Source organism: Chionomys nivalis, chromosome 3 (genome assembly GCF_950005125.1).
Source record: "Chionomys nivalis chromosome 3, mChiNiv1.1, whole genome shotgun sequence".
Taxonomy (NCBI): domain Eukaryota; kingdom Metazoa; phylum Chordata; class Mammalia; order Rodentia; family Cricetidae; genus Chionomys; species Chionomys nivalis.
This window is the reverse complement of record NC_080088.1, coordinates 13,666,151-13,689,840: the sequence shown is the minus strand read 5'-3', so window position 1 is coordinate 13,689,840 and position 23,690 is coordinate 13,666,151. Positions and strand designations below refer to the sequence as shown.

At 40.9% G+C, this 23,690-nt stretch overlaps 1 protein-coding gene across 1 annotated transcript in view; it reads left to right on the top strand.

Moving 5' to 3' along the window:
• The window catches only part of Jam2 (junctional adhesion molecule 2), a 54,147-nt gene extending 30,712 nt beyond the window's left edge, over nucleotides 1–23,435 (top strand). Inside the window, exons 3-10 of the mRNA XM_057765455.1 lie at nucleotides 2,740–2,847; nucleotides 5,337–5,489; nucleotides 9,705–9,901; nucleotides 11,821–11,920; nucleotides 12,916–13,023; nucleotides 15,701–15,716; nucleotides 18,017–18,059; nucleotides 19,611–23,435. Coding sequence (XP_057621438.1) covers nucleotides 2,740–2,847; nucleotides 5,337–5,489; nucleotides 9,705–9,901; nucleotides 11,821–11,920; nucleotides 12,916–13,023; nucleotides 15,701–15,716; nucleotides 18,017–18,059; nucleotides 19,611–19,643 — 758 coding nt within the window. The 3' untranslated portion in view covers nucleotides 19,644–23,435. The remainder of the gene's footprint in view (nucleotides 1–2,739; nucleotides 2,848–5,336; nucleotides 5,490–9,704; nucleotides 9,902–11,820; nucleotides 11,921–12,915; nucleotides 13,024–15,700; nucleotides 15,717–18,016; nucleotides 18,060–19,610) is intronic.
• Nucleotides 23,436–23,690: the final 255 nt, after the last annotated feature.

The window sequence follows — 23,690 nt, the reverse complement described above, 5'->3', positions numbered from 1 at the left end:
ATGCACACACATTTTTTATATACATAATTTTGACAAGAATTATTATTTTATCATTCCACTAATATGAGTATGATGCCCCTATTATCTCAGGCCTAATATGTGACCAAGGTCTAACCCAATGCCTGTGCTGTGACTACCATGTCACCATAACCCACAAGCCAGATATGGAAAATTATGCCAGCTGGGAGTTTTGAATTTTGGCTGGAGAAATGGGATACTTAACATATAGGTTCTTTATCCTGAAATGTTAGCCTTATAATTCTGGCACTTTCACTATCTGTATTAATATTCTAGGACTGTCTTAACAAAATACTACAGACTCTAAAGCAACAACCTGTTCTCTGACAGTTCTAGAGGATGGTAGCTTAAGATCAAGGTGTTGGTGTCTTAGAACAGTGGTTGTCAACCTGTGCCTCCTGGTGGGGTGGAACAGCACTCTAACAGGGGTCACCTAAGACCATCAGAAAACACAGAGATTTACATTAGGATTCATAACAGTAGCAAACAAAAGTAGCAACAAAATATATTTTTTGGTGAAGTAGCAACAAAAATAACTTTATGGTTGGGGTCACCACAAGATGAGGAACTGTATTAAGGAGTCACAACATGAGGAAGGTTGAGAACCACTGTGTTGGGTTTCTGAACCTTGACTTTCCAGTGCAGGACACTTTCTCAAAGACTCTTAGAACTAAGTTTCCTAGCTTCTAAATCTTTGATCAGATGTTACCTTCTGAAAGAGATCAGCTATGCTATGTCTATTGTGCCCTTGTCCCAGCAATCCTCCATCTCCTCTGCTGCTCCTCTCTTCCCCATCTCTGACCTTCTGGGTTGCTTGTTGGCCTGACTTTCCTTGCTAGATTGCAGATCCCCAAAGCCAAAGGACCCTTGCTCTGCCCCAGTACAAGAACAAGGCTGGCTCCACAGTATTATTGGACGTATTTTGGACAATTGGATAGATCACTTCTTCACATTACATATGTCTAGCAAGAAGGAGACGAAAGTGAAGTCACTAGTGTAGGGAAAGTCACTGGTTACATTTTCTAATAGAATTTCCTCAGCTTTTTTCCACAGGACAGTGTACATGTTTAGTTAAATATATGAAATAGTGTGGTGCAGTATCAAATTATCTCTCAAGATGTAGGAGGAAGACAGAGAAACAGTGAAAAGAAGTGTGGGTGTGTGCATAACTGTTGGAAAACTCAACAAAATACGGGAAGGAAGCCTATCTAAAACTCAAGACTCCGGAAGTTACCACCCTTTCTCCTTAATCAACAGCACAGACTGCTTCCTCAGACAGGTCCCTAAGCACACATTTGTCTTTGGAGCAGAGCTGTAAACACCTCTGAAAACGATCGCTCCATGTGGCGTGAAAGCTTAAAGCTTTAAGCATTCAAACATATGTCTATAGACTTTTTGTCCATGATTATGCAGATGAGATATGGGGCTCTTTAAAAATGACATTAAATATTCTTAAACATCAAAATCAGACATATGGAAAGGATTTTAAATTTTTATTCAGTGAAAGTTCCTGTGCTTTCTTTTTAGGTCAAACCACATGCCTTATGATTAAAAATACTCAGAAATATGAAGTATTTCCAAAATATAAAGGAGCCTAATTGAAACAGATTTTTTGTGTTGTTGTTGTTGGTTTTTTGTTTTGGTTTTTGGTTTTTGTTTTTTCAAGACAGGGTTTCTCTGTGGCTTTGGAGCCTGCCCTGGAACTAGCTCTTGTAGACCAGGCTGGCCTCGAACTCACAGAGATCCGCCTGCCTCTGCCTCCTGAGTGCTGGGATTAAAGGCATGTTCAACTGCTGCCCGGCAAAACATACTTTTAAATTACTTCTAGCTGGAGCTTCTGCTTGGCAGCTTGGAGAACTACTGAGACCAGTGCTGAGTGACTCTCCCTAGTCGTTTTGTTTGGACAGTCAAAAGAGGTGACTCCCTCAAAGGCTCCAGAAATTCCTTAATGACCCAACTGTGGTCAAATTGCTGTTACAAAACTGATCATTTTTGCGACACTGAATTAAGATCGGTGCGGAGACTCGTCATTGAATAATTTCTCCAGATTCAGGCACAGTTATAGGCAGTCCTTTTGTAGTAGGAACCTACAATTAGTATAAGGCTATATTAGGTGTATATAGAGTGAGTCACCAGGGGGAATGTAGCCTGTGAGGAACTTCTGTGCGTTTTCCCAGCATGCCTGAGATGGATTAAGGGTCTTTCTTAGGTGAAAATGTTAAGTATTCCCGTTGGCCTCCTTCTTGATGCCCATCATCTTTGCCTGAAATGACATTGTCTTGCCTGCATCTGCCATCCAAATTTAGACTCCTCAGATGCCAAGACTTAGACTAAGAGTAAATAATTAGCCACAGTGGCTGATTATTAAGTACTAACAATTTTTAGGCTTGCATGTTTCACATAAATTGCTGCTTTTGAAGACTCACAATTGTGTGAGTCACTATCCCATTCATCGATGGAAACTCAGATTCCAGAACTTGAATTATGTCACATAATTATTACAGAGAACAGTTGTCATCTTTGAGTAAAGCCAACATGGCACCTATTGATATGATGATGTATTTATGTCTCTGCGTATGTCTGGGTGGAGATGAATGGACGGATGGAAATGCAAAGAAAATTATAAAAAGTCATTTAAAGATGTTTTTAAAGCTTTTTAAGTTAAGTAACATGTAAGATCATAGGATCAATTAAAAGACATATTTTCCCTGTTGTTTCTAGAGGCTATTTTAGCTTGTAAAACCCCAAAGAAGACGACCTCCTCCAGATTAGAGTGGAAGAAACTGGGACAGGGTGTCTCCTTGGTTTACTACCAACAGGCTCTGCAAGGTAAGACACCGTAGTCTGGACGAGGTCAGCGTGAGAAGACATGGAGTGAGTGCAGCCCGCATTCCTTCATTTACAAGTGCGAACAGGACATGACTGATTACTGAAAATGTGTTTCTGTAAGTGTGAGATGGAGAGAATAGTGTCTGAGACCTAAAATACAACAGTTACAAAAACCAAACAGGGCAAAAGTAGGTGGATTCCATCGAGTCCTGGGATCCTTGGTTGCTTAACACGAAACACAATTATTTTGCTGGCCTGGTAAACTAAGCTGTTAGTAAGGAGAAAAACACTGATCTGACTTTGGACCCATATGGTGCTGCATTCCTTTAATCTTGGCACTCTAGAGGCAAGCAGATCTCTGTGTGTTTAAAGCCAGTGTGATTTACATAGCACGACAGTCGGGACTACGAGGAGAGACCCTATCTCAAACAAAACAAACAGAAGATGAGATTGGGATTAGGGTTGCTGCCCAGTAATAGCAACCTTACGGTTCTTCCCTGTTTCCTCTAGAAAACAAGCCTACTACTGAGAAGCCTGGGAAGTTGGGATGTAAAGTGGTATATTATCTGTATTTTAGTAAATAAATCTTGCCTGAAGACCAGAGGCAAAGCTAAAGCCACTAGAGGTCAGGTAATGGTGACATACACCTTTAATCCCAGGATTTGGGAGACAGAGGCAGAAGGATCTCTGTGAGGTCAAGGCCACCCTGGACTACAAAGATAAATGCAAAAACAAATCCAGGTGGTGGTGCCTCACACCTTTAATCCAGCACTACACGGAAAATAAAATGAGAGGAGAAGAGAGGCTTAGGCTGCTTGATTGGCAGCTGCCCAGCCTTGGCAGAGGTAAGACTCCTCTAGTGCGCTAGGCTGCTTTACTTTTCTGGTTTTTGGGTTGGACCCCAGTTTTTGTCTCTGGGTTTTTAGTCTTTGAGCTACACAGATATGTGGACTGACAGATACAAACAAAGCCTGGAGAGTCGGAACACATAGACCGTTAGTTACAATAGCAGTTAGCGAGTACTTTTCATTTGTTACACATCTTTCACTCTCTACTCTTCCTTCGGATTCTATTATTTATTACTAATAAAAATGTGATGATGGTGGTTGAACTATGGCATTAGTTTGTATGTTGGTAACTTTTCTGTTGCTGTGAGAAAATACTATAGCAAAGGCAACTTAAGGAAGAAAGGGTTTATTTTGGTTTATCGCTCCAGAGGGAGAGAGGCTATCACAGCAGGGAAGGCATGGCAGCTGGGTCAGGAAGCTTGCTGATCACGTTTTCATCCATACACAGAAAGTAAAGACGTATAAAGGAAGTCCAGGGATGTATCTCCTCCAGCAATGCTCACCTCCTAAATGCTTGATAACCTCCTAAAACAGGGTCACCAACTGGGGGGGGGGGGGGCGCAAATGTTCAAATGTCCAAAGTCATAAGCCCATGAGAGACATTTCTCATTAAACCACCACACTCACTGAAGGGCACATGTCTTTAATTCCAGGCACTCAGGAGGTAGAGGCAGATGGAGCTCTGTGGGTTTAAGGCCAGTCTAATCTATATAATGAGTCGTGGGCCACTCAAAGCTATGTGGCAAAACCCTATATTAAAAAAATCAAATTAATAAAATATTCCATCTGATTCTACTCCAATAAGATAGGACTCACATTTCAAATGGCTAATAGAACAGGTATTTTAACATTCATTTACTACAGCTGACAATTTAGGCACTTGCATATTATACAACCCCATTTTATTTTATTTATTTTTCATTTTATTACATATACTTATTTGGGGGAGTGGGGAATGCATGCCATGTGGAAGTCAGAGGACAATTAGCAGGAGTTTCCTCTCCTTCCTCCATGTGGAACTCTGGGATGAAACAAATTATTGAGCTCTGCAGCAAGCACCTTTACCCACTAGGCCATCTCACTAGCTCAAAAAAAAAAAAAGCCCACTTTCATTCACTACTTGCAGTTATCAAAATCTAATCAAGATAATATTTTTAAGGTCCTTTTCACCTACGTAATATTCTCTGGTATTACTTGAATGGCCACATATAAAATTCTGTTCTGACCTATTAAACTGTTTAGTTTTGAAAGCAGAAACAGATACATGACAGGTGGCAAGGCAGGCATTCAGCTGAGTTCTTTAAAATCAAACGTGGTGCCAGATGTAGTGGTACACACCTTAAATTCCTGTACTCAGGAAGCAGAGGTGGGTAGATCTCTGTGAGTTCAAGAACAACCTGGTCTACTTAGAGAGTTTCAGGCCAGTCAAGGCTACATAGAGAGACCCTGGGAGAGTGGTGAAATTAAATAGTCTTTAATAGTCTAAAATGTCTTCCAAAATACATAATATGCACGTGTAAATTTAAGGTTTTACCAGGAAAATAAATGCTTTAATTTTGAATGAAGTAACTTGAGGAAGACGTTACATGGAAAGTTGCTTGCATTGGTTCTAACATTATTATCTTTTTCTCCCCTCAAAAGGCGACTTTAAAGATCGTGCTGAGATGATAGATTTCAATATACGAATCAAAAATGTTACAAGAAATGACGCCGGAAAGTATCGCTGTGAAGTCAGTGCTCCATCTGATCAAGGCCAAAACCTGCAGGAAGATACAGTCACCCTAGAAGTCTTGGGTAATGCGCGCACACATGTGTAACTCCTGTCAGCCACCCCACCATCACCTCCAGCCCTGGGGGTGAGACACTAGCCCAGCCCCAACAGGACCGCCACACTCTACAAGTGCCTTCTCAGCAGGACCAGGCTATTCCCCTCAGCTCACTGGCTGCTGAAGTCAGTAATTCATTTCCACAATCTCGCTGTTTAAGACTGAAGTAGCTCCTAATGGTTCCACTCTGGATCATGAACACTTGCCCAAGATTCTGGGTTTTTGTTGTTGTTGTTGTTGTTGTTGTTTGTTGTTTGTTTTTTAGTATTCTACATGGTATCCCATAAGTTGATGGAAAACCAACAAAAGAAACGGCAATTGTAGACTAACAGAAAAATCAGAAAGTACTTGGTGCAAAAGAGTTAGCATTTATTTGGTAGCTAGCAGACATTAAGTGCTTTCACATAGTATTTTACTTAATCTTCACTACAAAACTAAATTTGACAAATGAGAAAACAGAAGTTAAACTATTTGCCCAGTGCCACACAATTAGAACAAGTCCCAACCATGTTATTCAGATATCACCCACATCCAGATAAGGTTAACTCCAAGGCTAATATGATTAATCAGCATAAGAATGACTGGTAGACGCAACAGTTCATATACGGCAGTAGGTAGGACCATCTTTTCTATGATGTTAACATAAAAAAAAAACAAGAAAAATAACCTTTTCTCTTTAAAGAAATGTCATTAAGAATCTTCCTGATGTAGTATTGTCTCTCAGCTTCTTGACTAAGGCCAAGTATAAAGTATATTTTCATGCTTGTAAAGAGAAAATGTAATTCAGAAACCTTGCAGCCGATTTAGTTGGTATAATCATTTTCTATTGCTGCACAGTAAATGATCACACGCTATCTTAAGAGAACAGTCCTTTATGAACTTCTTGTTCTATGGATGGAAAGTCCAGTAGCAAGGCTGGGTTCTACTCAGTGTTCCACGAAGCTGAAATCAAAGTTTTACATGGATTGAATTCCTTTCTCGGGGCTCTGGGGAAAATCTGTTTCCAAGCTCATTCTAGGTGTTGGCAGAGTCTTATTTCCTTAGGATTGTAGGACTGAGATCTCACATCAAGCTACCTGTCATCTAGAGTGACACTCATTTCTTCGAGGCTGCCCATGGTCCCATGACCTCACCCTTTTCATCGTCAGTATAACAAAGACATGCTTGGTCGGTCCTTATACTTTGAATTGCCGCCATTTCCTTCGGAAGAATTCACCCTGCAACTAAAAGGCCCCTGCTGGGGACTGGAGAGATGGGCCACGAGTGGTTAAGAGGACTTGTTGCTCCTCTAGATGATCCTAGCTGGCCCAGCTTCATTTACCAGCATCCACATGGGAAAATAACAAACCTGTTACTCCACCAGGTCCTGATGTTCTGATGCCCTCTTCTGGCCTCTATGGGCATTGCATGCACTTGGTGCATATACATACATACATTTGTATGCATTAAATATAAATAAGTAAATCTTTAAAAGGTCCATGTTATGTGGCCAAATCCTCCTGTTTAATATTACAGAAAATAGATTTGGAATCTTGTCTTTTTAAAAAAAAAAAACAGGGTTTCTTTGTGTAGCTCTGGTTGTTGTGGATCTTACTTTGTAGATGAGGTTGGCCTCAAACTTTCCTGCCTCTGCCTCTCAAGTGCTGGAGTTAAAGGTGTGCACCACCACCCCCTGGTGATTTCAAATCGTAATTCTATTTGCTGGATTTCTTCACAGTACTTTTACATTTTGAATATCTGAGAGACAATGTGTACATACTAAAGATGGAGATATTTTGGGACTGTCTTGGAATTCGGTCCACCATCGTCAGTCCCGAGTTTTCCAGATTATTAATATTTACCTACTAAATTCTTTTACTTCCAATCCCTAAAATCCACTTTTTCCAATTAGAACCCACTTCTCATTTTAAGTTTAAAAATATTTTATAATAAAATAAAATATAATAAGATAAAAGACCACTTCTTAAAGTGTCCACAACCTCTCCAAAAGTACCACCAGCTGGAGACTAAATGTTCTAACACAGGAGTCCATGAGGGTCATGGCATTTCAGATCTTATTATTCTGCCATACACTTGTGGATATTTTCTAAGGGGAAGTACATCAGTCTATCTTCAGAAACCACTAGGCTCCTGGCCCAAGCACTCTTCTAAAGGCTGAAGTCTTAAATCATTCAAAGCAATTGCTTAGCCATGAACCCCTATAAAACAAAATATACAGTGTTTCACAATAAACATTTCCATTCCAAAAGGGAATAACGGGGTCACGGGAAGGAAAGGTTGTGCCAAAGCCAGCTCAAGACAGAATGAAAAGTACCAAACTCCACAGCTCCATGTACACTGTCTGGGCCCTTGGTGGTGTCACCTGGGCTCAATGACCTTGGGTAGCCCCACTGTTCAGTTACCTGAGACACAGCCGGCTTCTCATTTCAGATAGCTCCATTTGGTGCCTGAATGACTTCTCAGTGAAGGTCCTGTGCGTCTGACAGTTCTACTACCCTGGGCTCTCACTTAACTTGGGCTTTACCATCACAGTCTCACGTCCAGGCCACACAAGAGCTCCATGCAAAGAATCTAAAACTGTTACACAGCTGTTGGAACATCTTTCTGGGCTCTTGGTATAACTGTCTTTATCTTGAACCAGAATGCCTGAAAATAGACAGACAGACCAGCAGCACTGAGCTAATGCCAAGTGCTGTGGCTGGCTAAGATGGGTCCTGGCCCTCTTGGACCTCAGCTCTATCAGCCTCTATGAGCCTTTGCTACCGAACTTGGGCAGAAGTCTTCCTTTGATGTCTGCTTTACAGAAAGATGCCTGCAAGGCTGTGTTTTCAGAAAGGCTCCATCTACAGGAATTTGAATTGTCACACCATGGAGCTCTTCCTGATGAGGGGGTTTTCCGCTCACAGCACCCTTTCTTCCTTCACGGTGCCAGTGTGTTTAACAGTTGCAGCTGCTTTGTCTGAACTCACCTTGCCCGCAATTTAAACACTTGTGTGCACCTCTGCTGGTTACAAACTTCACTTGTGTATCTTTTCACTTGTCCTTGTAAATCAGACAGAGAGCAGTGATGAGGTGCCATGCACAGCCCGCACACTATGCTGCCTTGAGATTTCCTTAGCCAAACAACCCAGCCCACTGCCCTTAGAGTTAGCCTTACCCCAGTTCTCAGGACACCTGCAGAACGAAGCCAGATTCTTTGTCTGAATGTCATAGTAATTGGCCTCTGATCCAATTTCTGATACAAGGCAAGTCCTTCATCCCCTCGAAAGCACAGTCTTTACTGTTCACCCTTCTACTGGCGTTCTTGTCTTACTCACACCCATCAGAATAAACCATTAACTTCTGTGTATAGCATTATACGGCCTCTCTAGCCTACAGCTCCAAACTCTATTACAGTCCTACAAATTAGTTCCTAAGACTTATGAATTGTGTGGTCAGAGAGTCCCAGCAATGTTTCCACTTTTTGGTGCCCATTTTTGCTATTATCAACTTTCACATTTCTGTGACCACCAACTTAAAGAATGCTCATGTTTTGAGTGTATGTAAGTCCAGCATGGTAGAGAAGTCACAGAGACGGGACCAGCTCAGATGTGGCCTTGGGAACATGAGGCTGCTTGTTCACATCCTGGCAGATCAGAGAGCAGAGGGGTCAGAAGCAGAACTAGGGTGTGAACCTCAAGGCCAGTCTTCAGCGGCACACTTGCTCACAAGTCATTCGCAACCTTCCCAATACTAGCAGCAGCTGTGGGCCCAGTGTTCAAACCCATGAACCAGCCCACGGGGAGGTTCATATCCAAACACTAACACCCTACTTTATGAAATACGGAACAGAAAAATACTGGTCTGGCATCTTCAATACATGACTTTCTAAGCACAAGTGTAATGGCAACTACTTGGTAATAGGTGAGGATAAGGTGAGCAAATGAAGCATACATGAAGTTTTAATAGGTTAAATGTAGAAATGGCTGTATCACTTTTACTTATATTCCTTTGGCCAAAACTAATGCATGTAACTCCCCTCACAGCAAGAAGGGTAAAAAGTATGGTATATTGTATGCCCAGGAAAAAAGGAAATACATCTAGTGACTAGTGGCCCATCGGTAGCTAGGTGTCCCCTCAATACAGACTATTAAAACTCATGTTCAGCCAATGAACAACCTGTCCTCTGGCTTCCATTGTCTAGTGGCTCCTGCAGTTCCTTCCTGTGAAGTGCCCACTTCTGTCATGAGTGGGAGTGTTGTAGAGCTGCGGTGTCAAGATAAAGAAGGAAACCCCGCTCCTGAATACACATGGTTTAAAGACGGCACCAGTTTACTAGGGAACCAAAAGCTTGGCAAACACAACAGCTCATACACAATGAATACAAAATCTGGAATTCTGGTAAGGCCGTTTCAGGTATTAAACACTAACCGTCATTGTGATGAAATAAATGGTTATTAGAACCTAAAATTATATAGGATGACAGATCAATATCATTACTTACTAAGTGGAGAGAGGAGGTGGGAGCAGGAGAGAGGATAGCGTATGTGTTAATAAGTGATGGGACAGACATCATGGGAAGTGGGAAATGGTACAGACAACCAGGGAGCTAAGGTGTGACCAGGTAGGGGCAGGCCAAACCTTGTTCATGATGCATCAGGCAGTCCTACTCTCTAGCTACCTCTTGGGCCTGGAAAGTCACTGACCTCAGCCTCAACTTACGCTGCTGAGGAAATGCACAAAAAACTCAGCTGGGGATGCATGGACCTCAGTGCTAACATGGAAACAGCGACCACAGGAAAACCACGTTAGGATGTTGGGGTCATTAAACTTTCCCAAGGCTCCAGATCTTTCTTTGACTACAGTTTCTGAGGCTTACTTATTTAGTACCTTAACTTGGATTGATTTGTTTGTTTGCTCCTTTCCTAGGGGAAACTGAGAAGGCTCCATAAATACACTGTTCAAGCTTAATGACATTTTTATAAACCATGTTTACTTTTTCATCTGTGACTTTTCAGAGTAGAGGTGGGCTGAAAAAAAAATCAGGTCATTTAATTTGAAGTCATTTGTTTCCAATACAGATAATATCACATTGGGTTTTAAATGTTTTGTTTTCAGCAACTCAAAATCACTACCACAGCTATTATGAAAAACACTCTTACAGGTAACATTAAAATTCGTCTTAGGAATTCTCTCTACTAGTACAGTGCCACATAGAAAACAGATCTTCTGATGCCCAGGAAAGCACACTAGTTCTGTAGCTAAATGAAGAGCGAGAGCAAGAGGGGGAGAGGGAGAGAGAGAGAGAGAGAGAGAGAGAGAGAGAGAGAGAGAGAGAGAGAGAGAGAGAGAGAGAGACTGCTGCGCACAGAATAAGGCCATGCCCTAGCCAGTCCTCAGGAGCAGTCAGCAGGTCCGAGTGATTTTACACTGTGACATTGGGCACAACACCTGCTGTCACACTCTGCTATATTTACTCTTCAGATTTATTTTTTTCTGAGTGGGTGATAAAAACCCGGAGGCAAGTCTGAAATGCTAGGATCCGCTCTCCGCAGGGAACCTCAGCCCTCAGGATATCTAGAAGGCCATCTCATGCCCATAGGCAGCTTACACTGGAGTGGGCTCTTCGATCCCCTCCCCACCCTTCCAGAACTCTCCAAGGCGATCAAATTACTACTACAAACTAGAAAGCCTTTTATACCAAATTCTTACCTCTTGTGACTTGGCAGGGAGAAGTAGTAAGGGTTGAACTTTCATCTTTCCAGAATTTCCAAATAGTCTGGAATTGCTATAATTTACAATCCTATAAACATCCGTTGAGGGTTCCTGGGTCCAGAGCCACTTCCTGGTCATAGCTCTGACTCTGGAGAAAGTGCTGGTGATTGCTCCTGCAGGGAACCCTCTGGGACTGAGAAAGTCCTTTATGAATGGCACTTCCAGAAACTAGCGGTATGGAGGAGGCATGGAGCTGTAATGCCAGCTGCTTGAAGGCTACAGAGGGAGGATGAAGAGTTTGAAGCCAGCCTGGGCAACATAGTGGCATACTGTTGAAGGTAGCAGGGAATGGAGGAAGAGAGACAGACAGATTTCCTCAGAGAGTGTTGTCTTTTTCTGTCAAATTAAATAGGCCTAGCTATTTACTTCTCGAAGTCCTGGCAGATTCTAGTAGATACATACTCAGTTCACAAGAAAAATATCAAGTTCTGAGTCATTACAAAGGACAGACCCAGCTGATGACAAAAATTCATTAGTTTTTTAGGAGTCTACTCACAGATTTACAGTTTAAAGGTTAAAAAAAATATTTTTCTTTGTACAAATAGCAATTTAACATGATATCCAAGATGGACAGTGGAGAGTACTACTGCGAAGCCCGTAATTCTGTCGGACACCGCAGGTGCCCCGGGAAACGAATGCAAGTAGGTAAGCACGAGACATTGAGAAGCACTGGTGTGGGAGTGCAGTGTGGAATAGTGATGACTAAAGGACCCAGGGCATGGAAGGGGCTGAGCGATTTGAAGGACAATTGGAAAATGTAAAATGAGCTTAATTTAAAAAAGCAGTATTGTTTTCAGTCTCTCTTCTAATCCAGGCAAGACAATTTGGCTTATACATAACCATGTTTTTAATTTTCCAAATAAATGTTTTAAAATGTGCTTCTACAAAATCTGAGTTAAAAATCACGGCCAAGTGCGCTACAGTATGTTCCTGGTTGCCCGCATAAACGTCTGCTGCCAGCTTGCTACGCATTTCAGTCCCTGCAGTCACAACATTGGGCAGGTGTTGTGCTCAATGTCACAATGTCTTTCTTCATAGGGTTCCGTGAAAATAATACCGCAGTGCTTACGTGCTGTATCTATGTTAACCATATAGGTTATTGTTATTAAGGCTCTGGCGATGGTTGTGTCAATGCCCTGAAACACTAAGCTTATGCTAATTTCAAAGTAGGTTTTCCAAGAGACACACGAAATAGTTACGGATCTAGATTATTCAAACCGTAGCTACAATATATTTCACAAAGTGACATTTAGAGACCAAGAGAATGACCGCTTACAAATCTTTCCTAGGAAATATGAGTTTCAGAGAGCATAACTGCCACCCCCACTGCCACCCATAGCAATCAAACCCAGGCCATGAGTGGATGTCAGAGAAGGGTTTCGGGGATTGTGTTCTGGACAGACAGCAAGTGCCTTTACACACTGTGCCATCTTGCCAATCCTAACGTTTAAGATTTTGGCAAAACTTTGTTCTCTGAATATTTTCAATCAGCTTTGAGCCATGTCTTGAAATTAACTTAGTTAAACTGACTTAGTTAAATGTATCCTTAACATTGCTACCAAGGGGAGCTTTTATGACTCTGTTGGATTTAATGATGGTATGTGTCCATGAATTCATACATGCATTATTTCACATTCCAGATGTTCTCAACATAAGTGGCATCATAGCAGCTGTAGTAGTTGTGGCCTTCGTGATTTCTGTATGTGGCCTTAGTGTGTGCTATGCTCAGAGAAAAGGCTACTTTTCAAGTAAGTGGAACTCCTCTCTCAGATATGTCATTTCCTGCGAGCAGAGCAATTTCTTTTTAAGGTACACCGTTTCTCCTATGAAGTTCTACCCACTATGGAGCTTAGTTTTACTGCCACTGTGCTATAGATAATGTCCACAATAACATGTATAAGGGTGGTGATGCACCTTGGCAACCAGAGCGGGGGGTGGGGTGAGGTGGAGAATGCTTCTCTTTTGAAAACTTCTAGGCAATTCCATGGACTGTGTGAGAATTATCCTTGGAGGCTATAACAACACAGACATTCAACATAGACGAATGTTTATGGTGTATTAACATACTGTGGGATCCTTATATTTTAAGTTGGAATTATCTCTTTCAGGATAGACACTGATTTTTAATTTTACAACCACCAGTGAAATGTTTCCGTATAGAACTGTAGAATGTCAAATGTCTAATTTCGTACAACTATAAAGAAAATTGTTAAACAAAACTAGACACCTAGTTGGGCATGGTGATATATGTCTGGGATCCCAGATCAGGAGGGCAGGGTGGTGTCATGAGAAGAGTCAGTTTGAGACCAGCCTGGGCTATACAGTGAGATCCTGTTTCAAATAAGCTACAAACAAAACCAATGAGCACACATAGACCCTACTGAATTAGAGATGCTTCCAGACAAGGTTTTTAGTTCCTCCTGGTTAAACTCTTGTAACTGATGGAGGAAGGTCATTGGTTAAAAAATAAAGAAACTGCTTGGCCCTCATAGGTTAGAACATAGGTGGGTGGAGTAGGCAGAACAGAATGCTGGGAGGAAGAGGAAGTGAGCTCAGACGCCATGCTCCCCTCTCCCGGGCAGATGCGCTGAAGCTCCGACCCAGGATGGACGTAGGCTAGAATCTTCCCGGTAAGCGCACCTTGGGGAGCTACACACATGAATAGAAATGGGCCAAGCAGTGTTTAAATGAATAGAGTTTGTGTGTTGTTATTTTGGGGCATAAGCTAGCTGGCAGCTGGGAGCCACGTGGCAGGAACGCAGCCCGCAGCTCCCAGGCCGGCCCACAGCTCCTTCTACATGTAACTTCAAAATACATTTGACTATGCAATTAGTTTTCTATACATTTTTGAGATTTAAACATGTCGAATTCTGTCAATGTATTCACTTTCTCCTTGTGTTTAAATTTATGAAAGTGCCAGAGCTTTTACTTGCTGCATTGACAAAAGCGTATGAAATTGAATTTTTAACTAAAATAATAAGTTCAAACATGCATGAATTTTAGACCCATTGCTTAATAATGGTTATTAGTTTTAGAACTTAGGTTGAAAATTATTCATATCAAAATAAAACAAAATCAAAAGGAGTTCCTGATAACATAAATAAACGTTGTGCATCAGATATATTTCCATGAAAGCTGATTCAAGGTAATTCCTTATGCTTAGCTACTGCTGGGCACAGAGTTCACACACGTAATTACAACACTCCTAAGGTTGAGGCAGTAAGATGGTAAGTTCAAGGCCAACTTGGTCTACAAAGTAAGACCCTGTGTCAAGAAAAAAAAGAGTGTGAACTGTTATGTGAATCAGAGTTGAGCCAGCCTAGCCTATTTTATGAATAGAAATATAGCTGTGTCCCCCTGCTGGGCAACAGTGAAAGTATGAACAAAATTATCTTTCAAAGTTCCTGACATTTTTGCCTACTTAGAAAAAAACCCTGATGACTTTTAAATGAGGAATCAGTAAAGATACTTTTCTTAAAATACTGAGAACTGACATGGGACTGAAGAGTTCATCAGCTAAAATTATTACTTCCATTTTGCTATGGCAGAAAGCCTGTCCAAGGCAACCATGTTTTTTGGTTTTTTGAGACAGGGTTTCTCTGTAGCTTTGGAGCCTGTCCTGGAACTAGCTCTTGTGGACCAGGCTGACCTTGAACTCACAAAGATCCGCCTGACTCTGCCTGGGATTAAAGGCATGCGCCACCACCGCCAGCCTGCAACTGTATTTTTAAACTTGTGTTTTGGGATCCGCATCCGCAAACTTTAACCTCTGGCCAAGCCCAGTTTATATCTGCTTTTCTTTCCTTTCTACTTTTTGTCTTCTGGAACCGGAAAATGAACCCAAGACTTTGTACACACTAGACAACCGATCTGCTACTGAGCTACATGGCCAGCTTTCCTTTTGCTTCTTTGACACAGGTCACACCAAACTGCCCGGCTGACCTTGAATTTATGATTGCTGCCTTAGTTTCCCAAGTATCTGGGATTACAGGTTTGCACCACCAGGCCCAGCTCCCTGCCTCATTTTCTAGGGCCTGTAAGCTAATTTTTACAGATGCAAATTTCAAATTACTTAATAATAGTAACACTACCTTGGGACCACATTTCAAAGAAATGTTAGCCTTATCCCAAAAGAATCCTATTATTTTAATTAATAAGCGAATGTGACAATTATTATTTCTTTAAATTTTAATAACATTTTTGAAACTTTATTTTCTTCTTGATTATATAATTCCAAAGTATTCTTGAATTTACCCCTGAGCCCTCAAAGCCCAAACATCTGTTGTACATATCGTTTTATAGGAAATTTTCATTTAGAAGGTACAGATGTTACAGCTGAGACTTAAAGGGAGTCAAGCCAGAGTCACTATAGGTAGATCTGGATATTAATTCTTGCACTAATGATCTATACTTGTTCTTTTGCAGAAGAATCTTCCTTCCAGTAAGTATCCTTTTGTAACACGTTTTTCTTCATATCTTTTATTCTTTAATCATCTGTTTAATGTCAAAAATGGTTTATTTGTATAAACTAATCCTGTTAGAAGTTAATTGCCTGCGTCAAGAAATACATACTACCTCTGCACCTGCTTATAAACAGCAAGAGAAGAACATGGTCTCTAATTTTGTAAACATTTCCATAGTACAACTTTAAAAACACGTTTCTATGTTTCACTAAACATTTTTTAATAAGCTTTCACTTAGTTATTTTTACACTTAGTTGAAATTTAATCAGATTTGTGCCCCATAAAGGCTAAAACACCTACAAAATTACTACTGGAAATCACGTGTCAAAATAAATATCATTATGGAGCTCACATTCCAGTAGCAGAAAATAAGTAAACCTGTATACTCTCTAGCATTTCAGAGTGTGACAAGAGCTATGGAGGAAAATAAAACAAGTAAGAAAGTAGAGACTATAAAGAGTGGGAGTGGAGACTGTCATTCGAACGGAGGGCCTAGCAGGGAGGGACATAGGTGATGTTTGGTGAAGACTGAGGATGAAAGCAAGTCAAGCAGATATCCACAATTGGTGTTCTTACAGAAGGGGGAGGAAAAATAACCCCAAAGTACTCAAGGTCAGGATGCCCGTATCAGAAGATATGAAGATGAGCATTGTGCTCCAGCAGTATGAGAAGAGAGGCAGCGAGCACATGAGAGTATTGGAGGTTGCTAAGCAGGTTTGAGGATTTTGAGGCATTTGGCTTTGGTTCTAAGTAACATAGGAAGTCCACGAAGGGCTGTAAGTAGCTTCAAAAATTTTAATTCTTTGATGTTCATCTTGGTTTCTCTGTTAAGAATAAACTTTAAGGAAGAAACGGTGAAAGCAGGTAGATCAATTAGAAAGCAAATATTAACCAAGACAACATAGCTTATGGTAGTTTATTTTTATGTGTCTAAGTGTTTTGCCTGAATGTATGACTGTGTACCAAGTGCATACAGTATCCATGGAGGCTAGAAGAGGGTGTCAGATCTCCAGGAGTTGGAAATGTAAATGGCTGTGAGCCACTATATAGGTGCTGGGAGCCCAGTTCTCTGCAAGATTAGCAAGTGTTCTTTTTTGTTGGTTTGTGTGTTTTTGTTTTTTTGAGACAGGGTTTCTCTGTAGTTTTCAGACCTGTCCTGGAACTAGCTCTTGTAGACCAGGCTGGCCTCAAACTCCCAGAGATCCACCTGCCTCTCCCTCCCGAGTGCTGGGATTAAAAGCATGCACCACCACCAACCCAGCTTTAACAAGTGTTCTTAACTACCAAAACATCTCTCTAACTCCTGGGAGAAAAAATGGAGTAATGCCTAAGACATGGATAAGATCATCAAAGTCACAGTTTCTTTGCACTTGCTCTGCGACTGCCCACCCTTTATATATGGGCATTGCAGATCCCCTGTACACTCTTCCCTTTTCCCAGCTGGCATGGCTTCTCCCATTATATATGGGCATTGCAGATCCCCTGTAACATTCTTCCCTTTTCCCAGCTGGCATGGCTTCTCTTAAATCCTTTGAGGGCTCACCTGTCATGCCTGTCTCAACGCTGGTGTCTCAATCTCATGGCATTCCAGTATAAATACAGGTCAAAGTCTACATATCAGGATTAGCAAAGGGGAAATTCAGAAGAACAGAACAACCTGGGTGTATAGTCACTACCCAATCCCAATCCCAACCCCGCCCCAGGCAACTGTGAGCACTTAAATTTTTTATTTAATGATGCAAAATGATTGGAGCATTTTTTTGAACAGAGTGAAAAGCAATCTTAGATGGGGGGGGGTTATACTTTCCTTCTTTGAACCTCTGTCAAATCAGGCAGGAATCTTCATAATCCAGGAAGGAATATTTTATTTCCTTACACCTTGTGTCTACTCATGAAACCTATATTCTTCAAATCGAGCTTCTACTAGAACGCTAATCAACACGTAAAACTTTCCATGGGCAAATGAAATTTCAGATTATAATAATCAAACTTTTAAAATATTTACGTTATTATATCAGGTTGAAATTAAGTCCCTTGTTTGTGTATTCCACAAAAACAATTTAACATGTTAGCCTTAGGCTACATTTGTTGTTTGGGATTTCACACAAACCTGTACTTTGTTGCATGGCTTCTCTGGGTACTGTCTATAAATGTCAGGAACCAGTCTGGGCTGCTGTTTTTTCTTCCTGCCTGGCTAAGATAGTTCTTCTGAATAAGGATGGGTTCCAGGATTGGAAGTAATGATATAGTAAATACTGTCTTTGTGTTCTACAAACAGGAAGGGCAGTCCTGCATCTAAAGCCATGGCAATGAGTGAAAACGTAAGTACTAATAAAGCATGTCTATAGAATAGGCATATTTAGGGACTGTGGTAGGGAAATGAAGCAGATGTATGGATATTGTGATGACATTCTTAATACTTTAGGTTTGTGTCTACCACTGCTACACTAAAGGATCTAAGTAAATGTTCACTTCTTTCCATCTGGGTCGGCATGATAAAGATGTTTGACATTTACAGAGCAATTACAGGAGTGATTTTCATCATATTTCTGTTGGGGGTATTCAGCTCTCAGTCTACCTTCATAATGTGACTGAGTCTGGCATTTTCAGCCAGTTTTGATAGATGAGGAAACTGAGTACAAGTTCTCACAGGCTAACACTGGTGGAGGTGGAGTCCAGGTGTCTTTGAAGTCTACCCAGCTATTACCATGCTACAGTTCTAGAACTTGGTTATTCCAAGCATTTGGAAATGTTAGGGATATAAAACAGCATCTGCTACTGCAGTAAAAGGAAATTATCATCTAGCTGAATTCACTTAGAGAACATCATTTGAACCTGCTAGACTACTTGGTAATTTAACATTCTCAGAAGCTTAAACCCTTTCCTGAGAAAAGAGGATTCCCAGAACCCCTTAGAACTCTAGGGAAGGGATTCTAGACTCTTCCAGCAGAATTCAGGCATAAGTAACTTAAACATTTAGGTTCTTGTAGAAGATGTATACAACACCCATTTATTGCTCTGTAAAGTTTTTTTTTCCTGTAAAATTCTTTAAAATCTACTTACTTTAGGAGCTACGACAAAAGTTACATTTTGTAGTTTATTGCACTAATTTTTAATTAGGAAACAAATACCATGTCCTATTATCATCTATAATTTACAGTAAAGTCTTTAAGATTGGAATAAAGTAATTTCATCCTTTCAAACAATAAAAAGGACTTTGTGCCGGGTGGTGGTGGCGCACGCCTTTAATCCCAGCACTTGGGAGGCAGAGGCAGGCGGATCTCTGTGAGTTCGAGACCAACCTGGTCTACAAGAGCTAGTTCCAGGACAGGCTCCAAAACCACAGAGAAACCCTGTCTCGAAAAACCAAAAAAAATAAATAAATAAATAAAAAGGACTTTGTCTCCAAATTCAAGGGAAAGGATCTCTCTCTCTCTCTCTCTCTCTCTCTCTCTCTCTCTGTGTGTGTGTGTGTGTGTGTGTGTGTGTGTGTATCTCTCTCAGTTACCATCATCAGCTCCACAAGTCTTCAGTTGAGTTTTGCCTGCAGCAGGGTTTCCCACCTCACAGTGTTGGGTCACATTGCCCTGTTGCCTTGTGCACTATTGGATGACCAGCGACAGTGCCCTAGCACATGCCTAACAAGCCGTGGTCCTCTTGCGCTAACTCCTGCTCAAGTTCTTTATTCTCAACAAAGTTCAAGCTTTTTGGCTTCTAGCTTTTGCTTAATTGTCCATAAAATTAGATTTAGTTACATATATACTGACTGTAACTCTAAAAATCTTATAGTTTGATATTCTTAAGATTTATATGAATGCATTTATATATGAAGTAGTACATTATATTTAGGATTTTTTTTCTTTCTTTTCTAGGATTTCAAGCACACAAAATCCTTTATAATTTAAAAGAATTCCACTTTCAAGATGCGCCAAAACCAGTTGTCACACAAGTTATTAAAATATTATAAAAATCTGCTTTGTCTTACATTTGCAAAGAGATGAATGAGGAAATGACATCATAATTTTTATGACCTCTAGTTTACCTAAAATTGTTATTTTAAGCAAATAGTTCTTGTCACCACTTAAAACACAGTCTGGCATCCTGTGTCTGAACTAAAGAAAAGTGAAATACCTGGTAATATTCAGAGTTTTGTGAAATGCAAATGAATGTTCAAAGTTTTAGAAAATTTAATATACCATGGACTGTGAAACTAACCTAAGAGGCAAGTATACAATGCATGTGCTCTCCGTGCAAGAGTGGCTGTGTATTCAGGAAATACTCTAAAGATGGAAACTCTGATCTCAAAATTCCCACCAGAACCTTCTTACCACAAAATAGCCCTTATTCCTGTGGTCCTTTGCTCTAAGATATCCGTAAGGGAAGCCCAGGGCTCAGGCCTACTAGGCCCAAGGATTTGCACTTCGTGTTTACTTTCACTTCTCAGAACCAAAGTCAACACGAATTGAGCTGCTTGCTGCTATTTCCATTTCCTGAACCTCCTTTGGAGAGGCTCAGTGACCTGGACATCAGACACACTATTAGAACCTACACAACTTCGCAGACACCTTGCTCTGCCTGAGGTGATCTTATACCTATCTCTAAAAGCAGTTCTGAGCTGGGCAGGTCCCCCACTGCTGAAGATAAGGGGTTGCCAATCTGCTTATAATGAAAAAGGGACATGGGGGAGAGAAGTGTTTGAGTATCTGTAAAATGTAAACAAATGAGCTCATTTTGACACCCAGCTTGCTTGATACAGCAAGGGCACATGAGAAACCATGGCTAAAAAGAGACATGGGTCTCATGCTTTCTGAGATGTTTAAACACAAAGGCCAGCAGCTGATGTCCGAATATAAAATTCCCAGGGTTCAACAGTAAAACCAATCCATGTTGAAAGCATGTAAATGGAGATATCTAGTTCTGGGTAATATCATGAAAAGGTTTACTCCTTGTGAACAGCTCTGAACATGGTCCAGTTGGCTTCCAAAGAATTTGTTCTTTTTACCCGAAAGGCAAAGCAGGTTCTCAGGATTCACTGACCAATGGAGTAGGTGGTCACTGAGTACTTAATAGTGGTCAGGTCACTGGGGAGTTGTCCACTGTCGTGCTGCTCCCCTTTAACTTTGTGGCCTTCAGTCCTTCTCAGTAGACTCCTTCTAAAGGTCTAGCTTCTATAATGTGGCTCTGCTCTCAAGGTCAGATTCACACTTAGTTGAGCCAGCAAACTCTACAAAGAACAAGACAGTAGATATTTTAACCCCCATGGTTCCTGTTGTGGTCACTCAGCTCTGTCACGTGATGTAAAGGACAAGTTACATGTGGCTCTGTTCCAAGAAAACATTAATTGACAAAATCAGTGCCATAGGTAGGATTTGCCCACAGGTACAATCTCCCCATTCCTGGTAGCAAATGACAAACACCAAAAATGTGTGGTGTATAAGAAATCAGGGTAAATGTTGCCTATGCCCTGACTAAGAGACTTGCTTTGGTAGAAGGAATCCTGTCCTCTGCAGTGCCAAGTAGACATAGAACTCTCAAGGATGTCTCCTCAGGCCATATACCACCATCACAAGATCAACTGCTTCAACTTAAATGACAAATCCAGTGTAAGAGGACAATTATGTAGTGCCTTAACTTCACTTAGACACTGAAGCCTGAAGATTCTTTTTATGCAATGAAAAACCCTAACAAAGTCTGTGCCAAATATCTATTACACAGCATTAACTAAAATACTGTAGAGCTATCTTCTACACGAAGGCTATAACTGCAAACACCCACCTAGTTGTCTATCAGCGGTCACTGCCATGTCCATTTGCTCTTTTCTGAGACTCAGTGTATCAAAGTTGAATTGTAGTTTATGTAGTTTATCGAGCAAACTTTTGATTTTGTTTTTCTACAGTGAACCTGTGATGGGGCTCTAGAAACTATAGTAACAACTTTTGTTTTAGTATTGTTGCTGTTGTAACTAGAGCCAATTTATTTTTAGTTAGGGTGGGAGTTAGCTTAACTAAGTCTGAGTATTTATTTTTCAATACAACTTTACAAAGAACTTCCTTTATTGTAAGGCTCACTTTTTGATTAAAGTCCACATTACAAAAATAGCTACAGGCAGCTCAACTTTTTAGCCCCATTCAACAGAGCAGGGGAAGTCACTCACCTATTGTTCAGTAAAGCCCAGGAAACCCTCCCTCTTACCACCTGCAGCTGTGAGGCCGTGCTACAGAGTTAAGATGAGGATCTCAGTGCTCAGCTTAGACACCTGCCAACTCCTAAAGTCAGAAAATAAAAAGGGAAAACTTACTGGATGCTTTATGTATGTCAGAGATCGGGGATAAGGAAGTGCAAAGTCCCATTCCTCTTCTAAGAGGAATCAAGAGGAGTCTGTCGTTTTACAGAGTTGGTGATTTCGGGTTTCAGTGCTGTTGCTGGAGGAGCTGGGTTCTTTGTGAACACACATCCACCTGATTCACAGCTCACTTTTTCTTCATTTCAAATTCTCCAGATCCCTATACTTTGTCTTCATCCTCAGTAACCTCTGGCTTGTCCAACCCTCCCTGGTCCTCAAACCTACCTGTCTTCTATCCATTCTGTCAAGGTAGGCAACCTTATGCTTCCACATCTCTGACCTGGTATTTTTAAATGTCTCTTACAAAGTTACATTTCCAAGCATATTTCATTTTGGTTGATTATCAACTCCCATCTCCTTCCCCCTTTCCTGCTGTAGGGCCCTCATGGCCCTGGGTATTCTTCCATTCCATCCTATTGTCTTCCTCTTAAGCCTCTACCCATGAGTTCATTCTACCTCCCACCTAGATAAACATACTCAGCAGCAAAAAGCTAGAACCCACTCAAGAACTATGACATCTGTTTGAGTCCAATCCTTTCCAGTGCCATCCATTTTCTGGCAATTTCATTTGACTTCATGGCTGAATAAAACTGTTGTAACTTTTTGTTTTTAAATGCTAAAGTTAGTTATAAACAATGTTACATGTAAATTCTAGCTACACAACCAACCCATCCCTAACTTTCTCCATCTTTAACCACCCCATGGTGCCATTAAAACTGGAATCTTAGGCTTTCGGTAACCTCACCTTTTCTTTCTGGGGCCACTCTCAAGAACCTCTGCCAGTTACCTAACAGCTCCTGCTCTAAGGCATCCCCTCCTCACCCCATCTGACAGCCTTCTTATGCACTGTCAACAGTAACAACTCGCTTCTGTCTTCCTTTAGTCAGTCAACATTCCACAGCTGGGGATGAAGAAGGCTCCTCCTGTCCTCTTACACATTCGCTCATATTATAACCCACCTGATCGGCCACATCCCTGTCTTCAGTGGCTGCACCATTATTCATCAATCAACTGGACTGTTTATCTTTACAATTTATTCTGCCCTTGTGAATACATTCATTTACAATACTTCTTCTGGAATGCTAGCCCTCCACAAGCTATGGAAATACTATCTCCTCCAAACAGACAAGTCAAATTCAACTACTCTAGCAAGTTTCTTCTCTGAATTCCCAAGGTGTTTGATTCTTCTGTGATATTCATTTGTTTCTCTGTTATAGCACAGATAGGTATGGACATGTCTGACACCCAGGTCTTCATAAACCCCAAGGTATTTAATAGTATCTAACATGAAAACAATTCCTCAAACTGCTGAATACCTGTGAAGCACAAAGAATGATTAAATGTAAGCATCTACTTAGAGTATTAATAAAACATTATATTCTGATACAACTCAAGTTTGTCTTCTATGAATTGTTACTACATGAATTACAAAAATTAGGTTTCCCTTTTAGCAATTAGGTGCTCGTTTCCACACAAATCTCTTTTTATGTTGGTGAGTAGTTGCCTACATGTATGTCTGTGCACCACAAGTGGCATCGGACATCAGAAGAAGGAATCAGAGCACCCAGAACTGGAGTTAGAGATGGTTATAAGCTGCCATGTGAGTGCT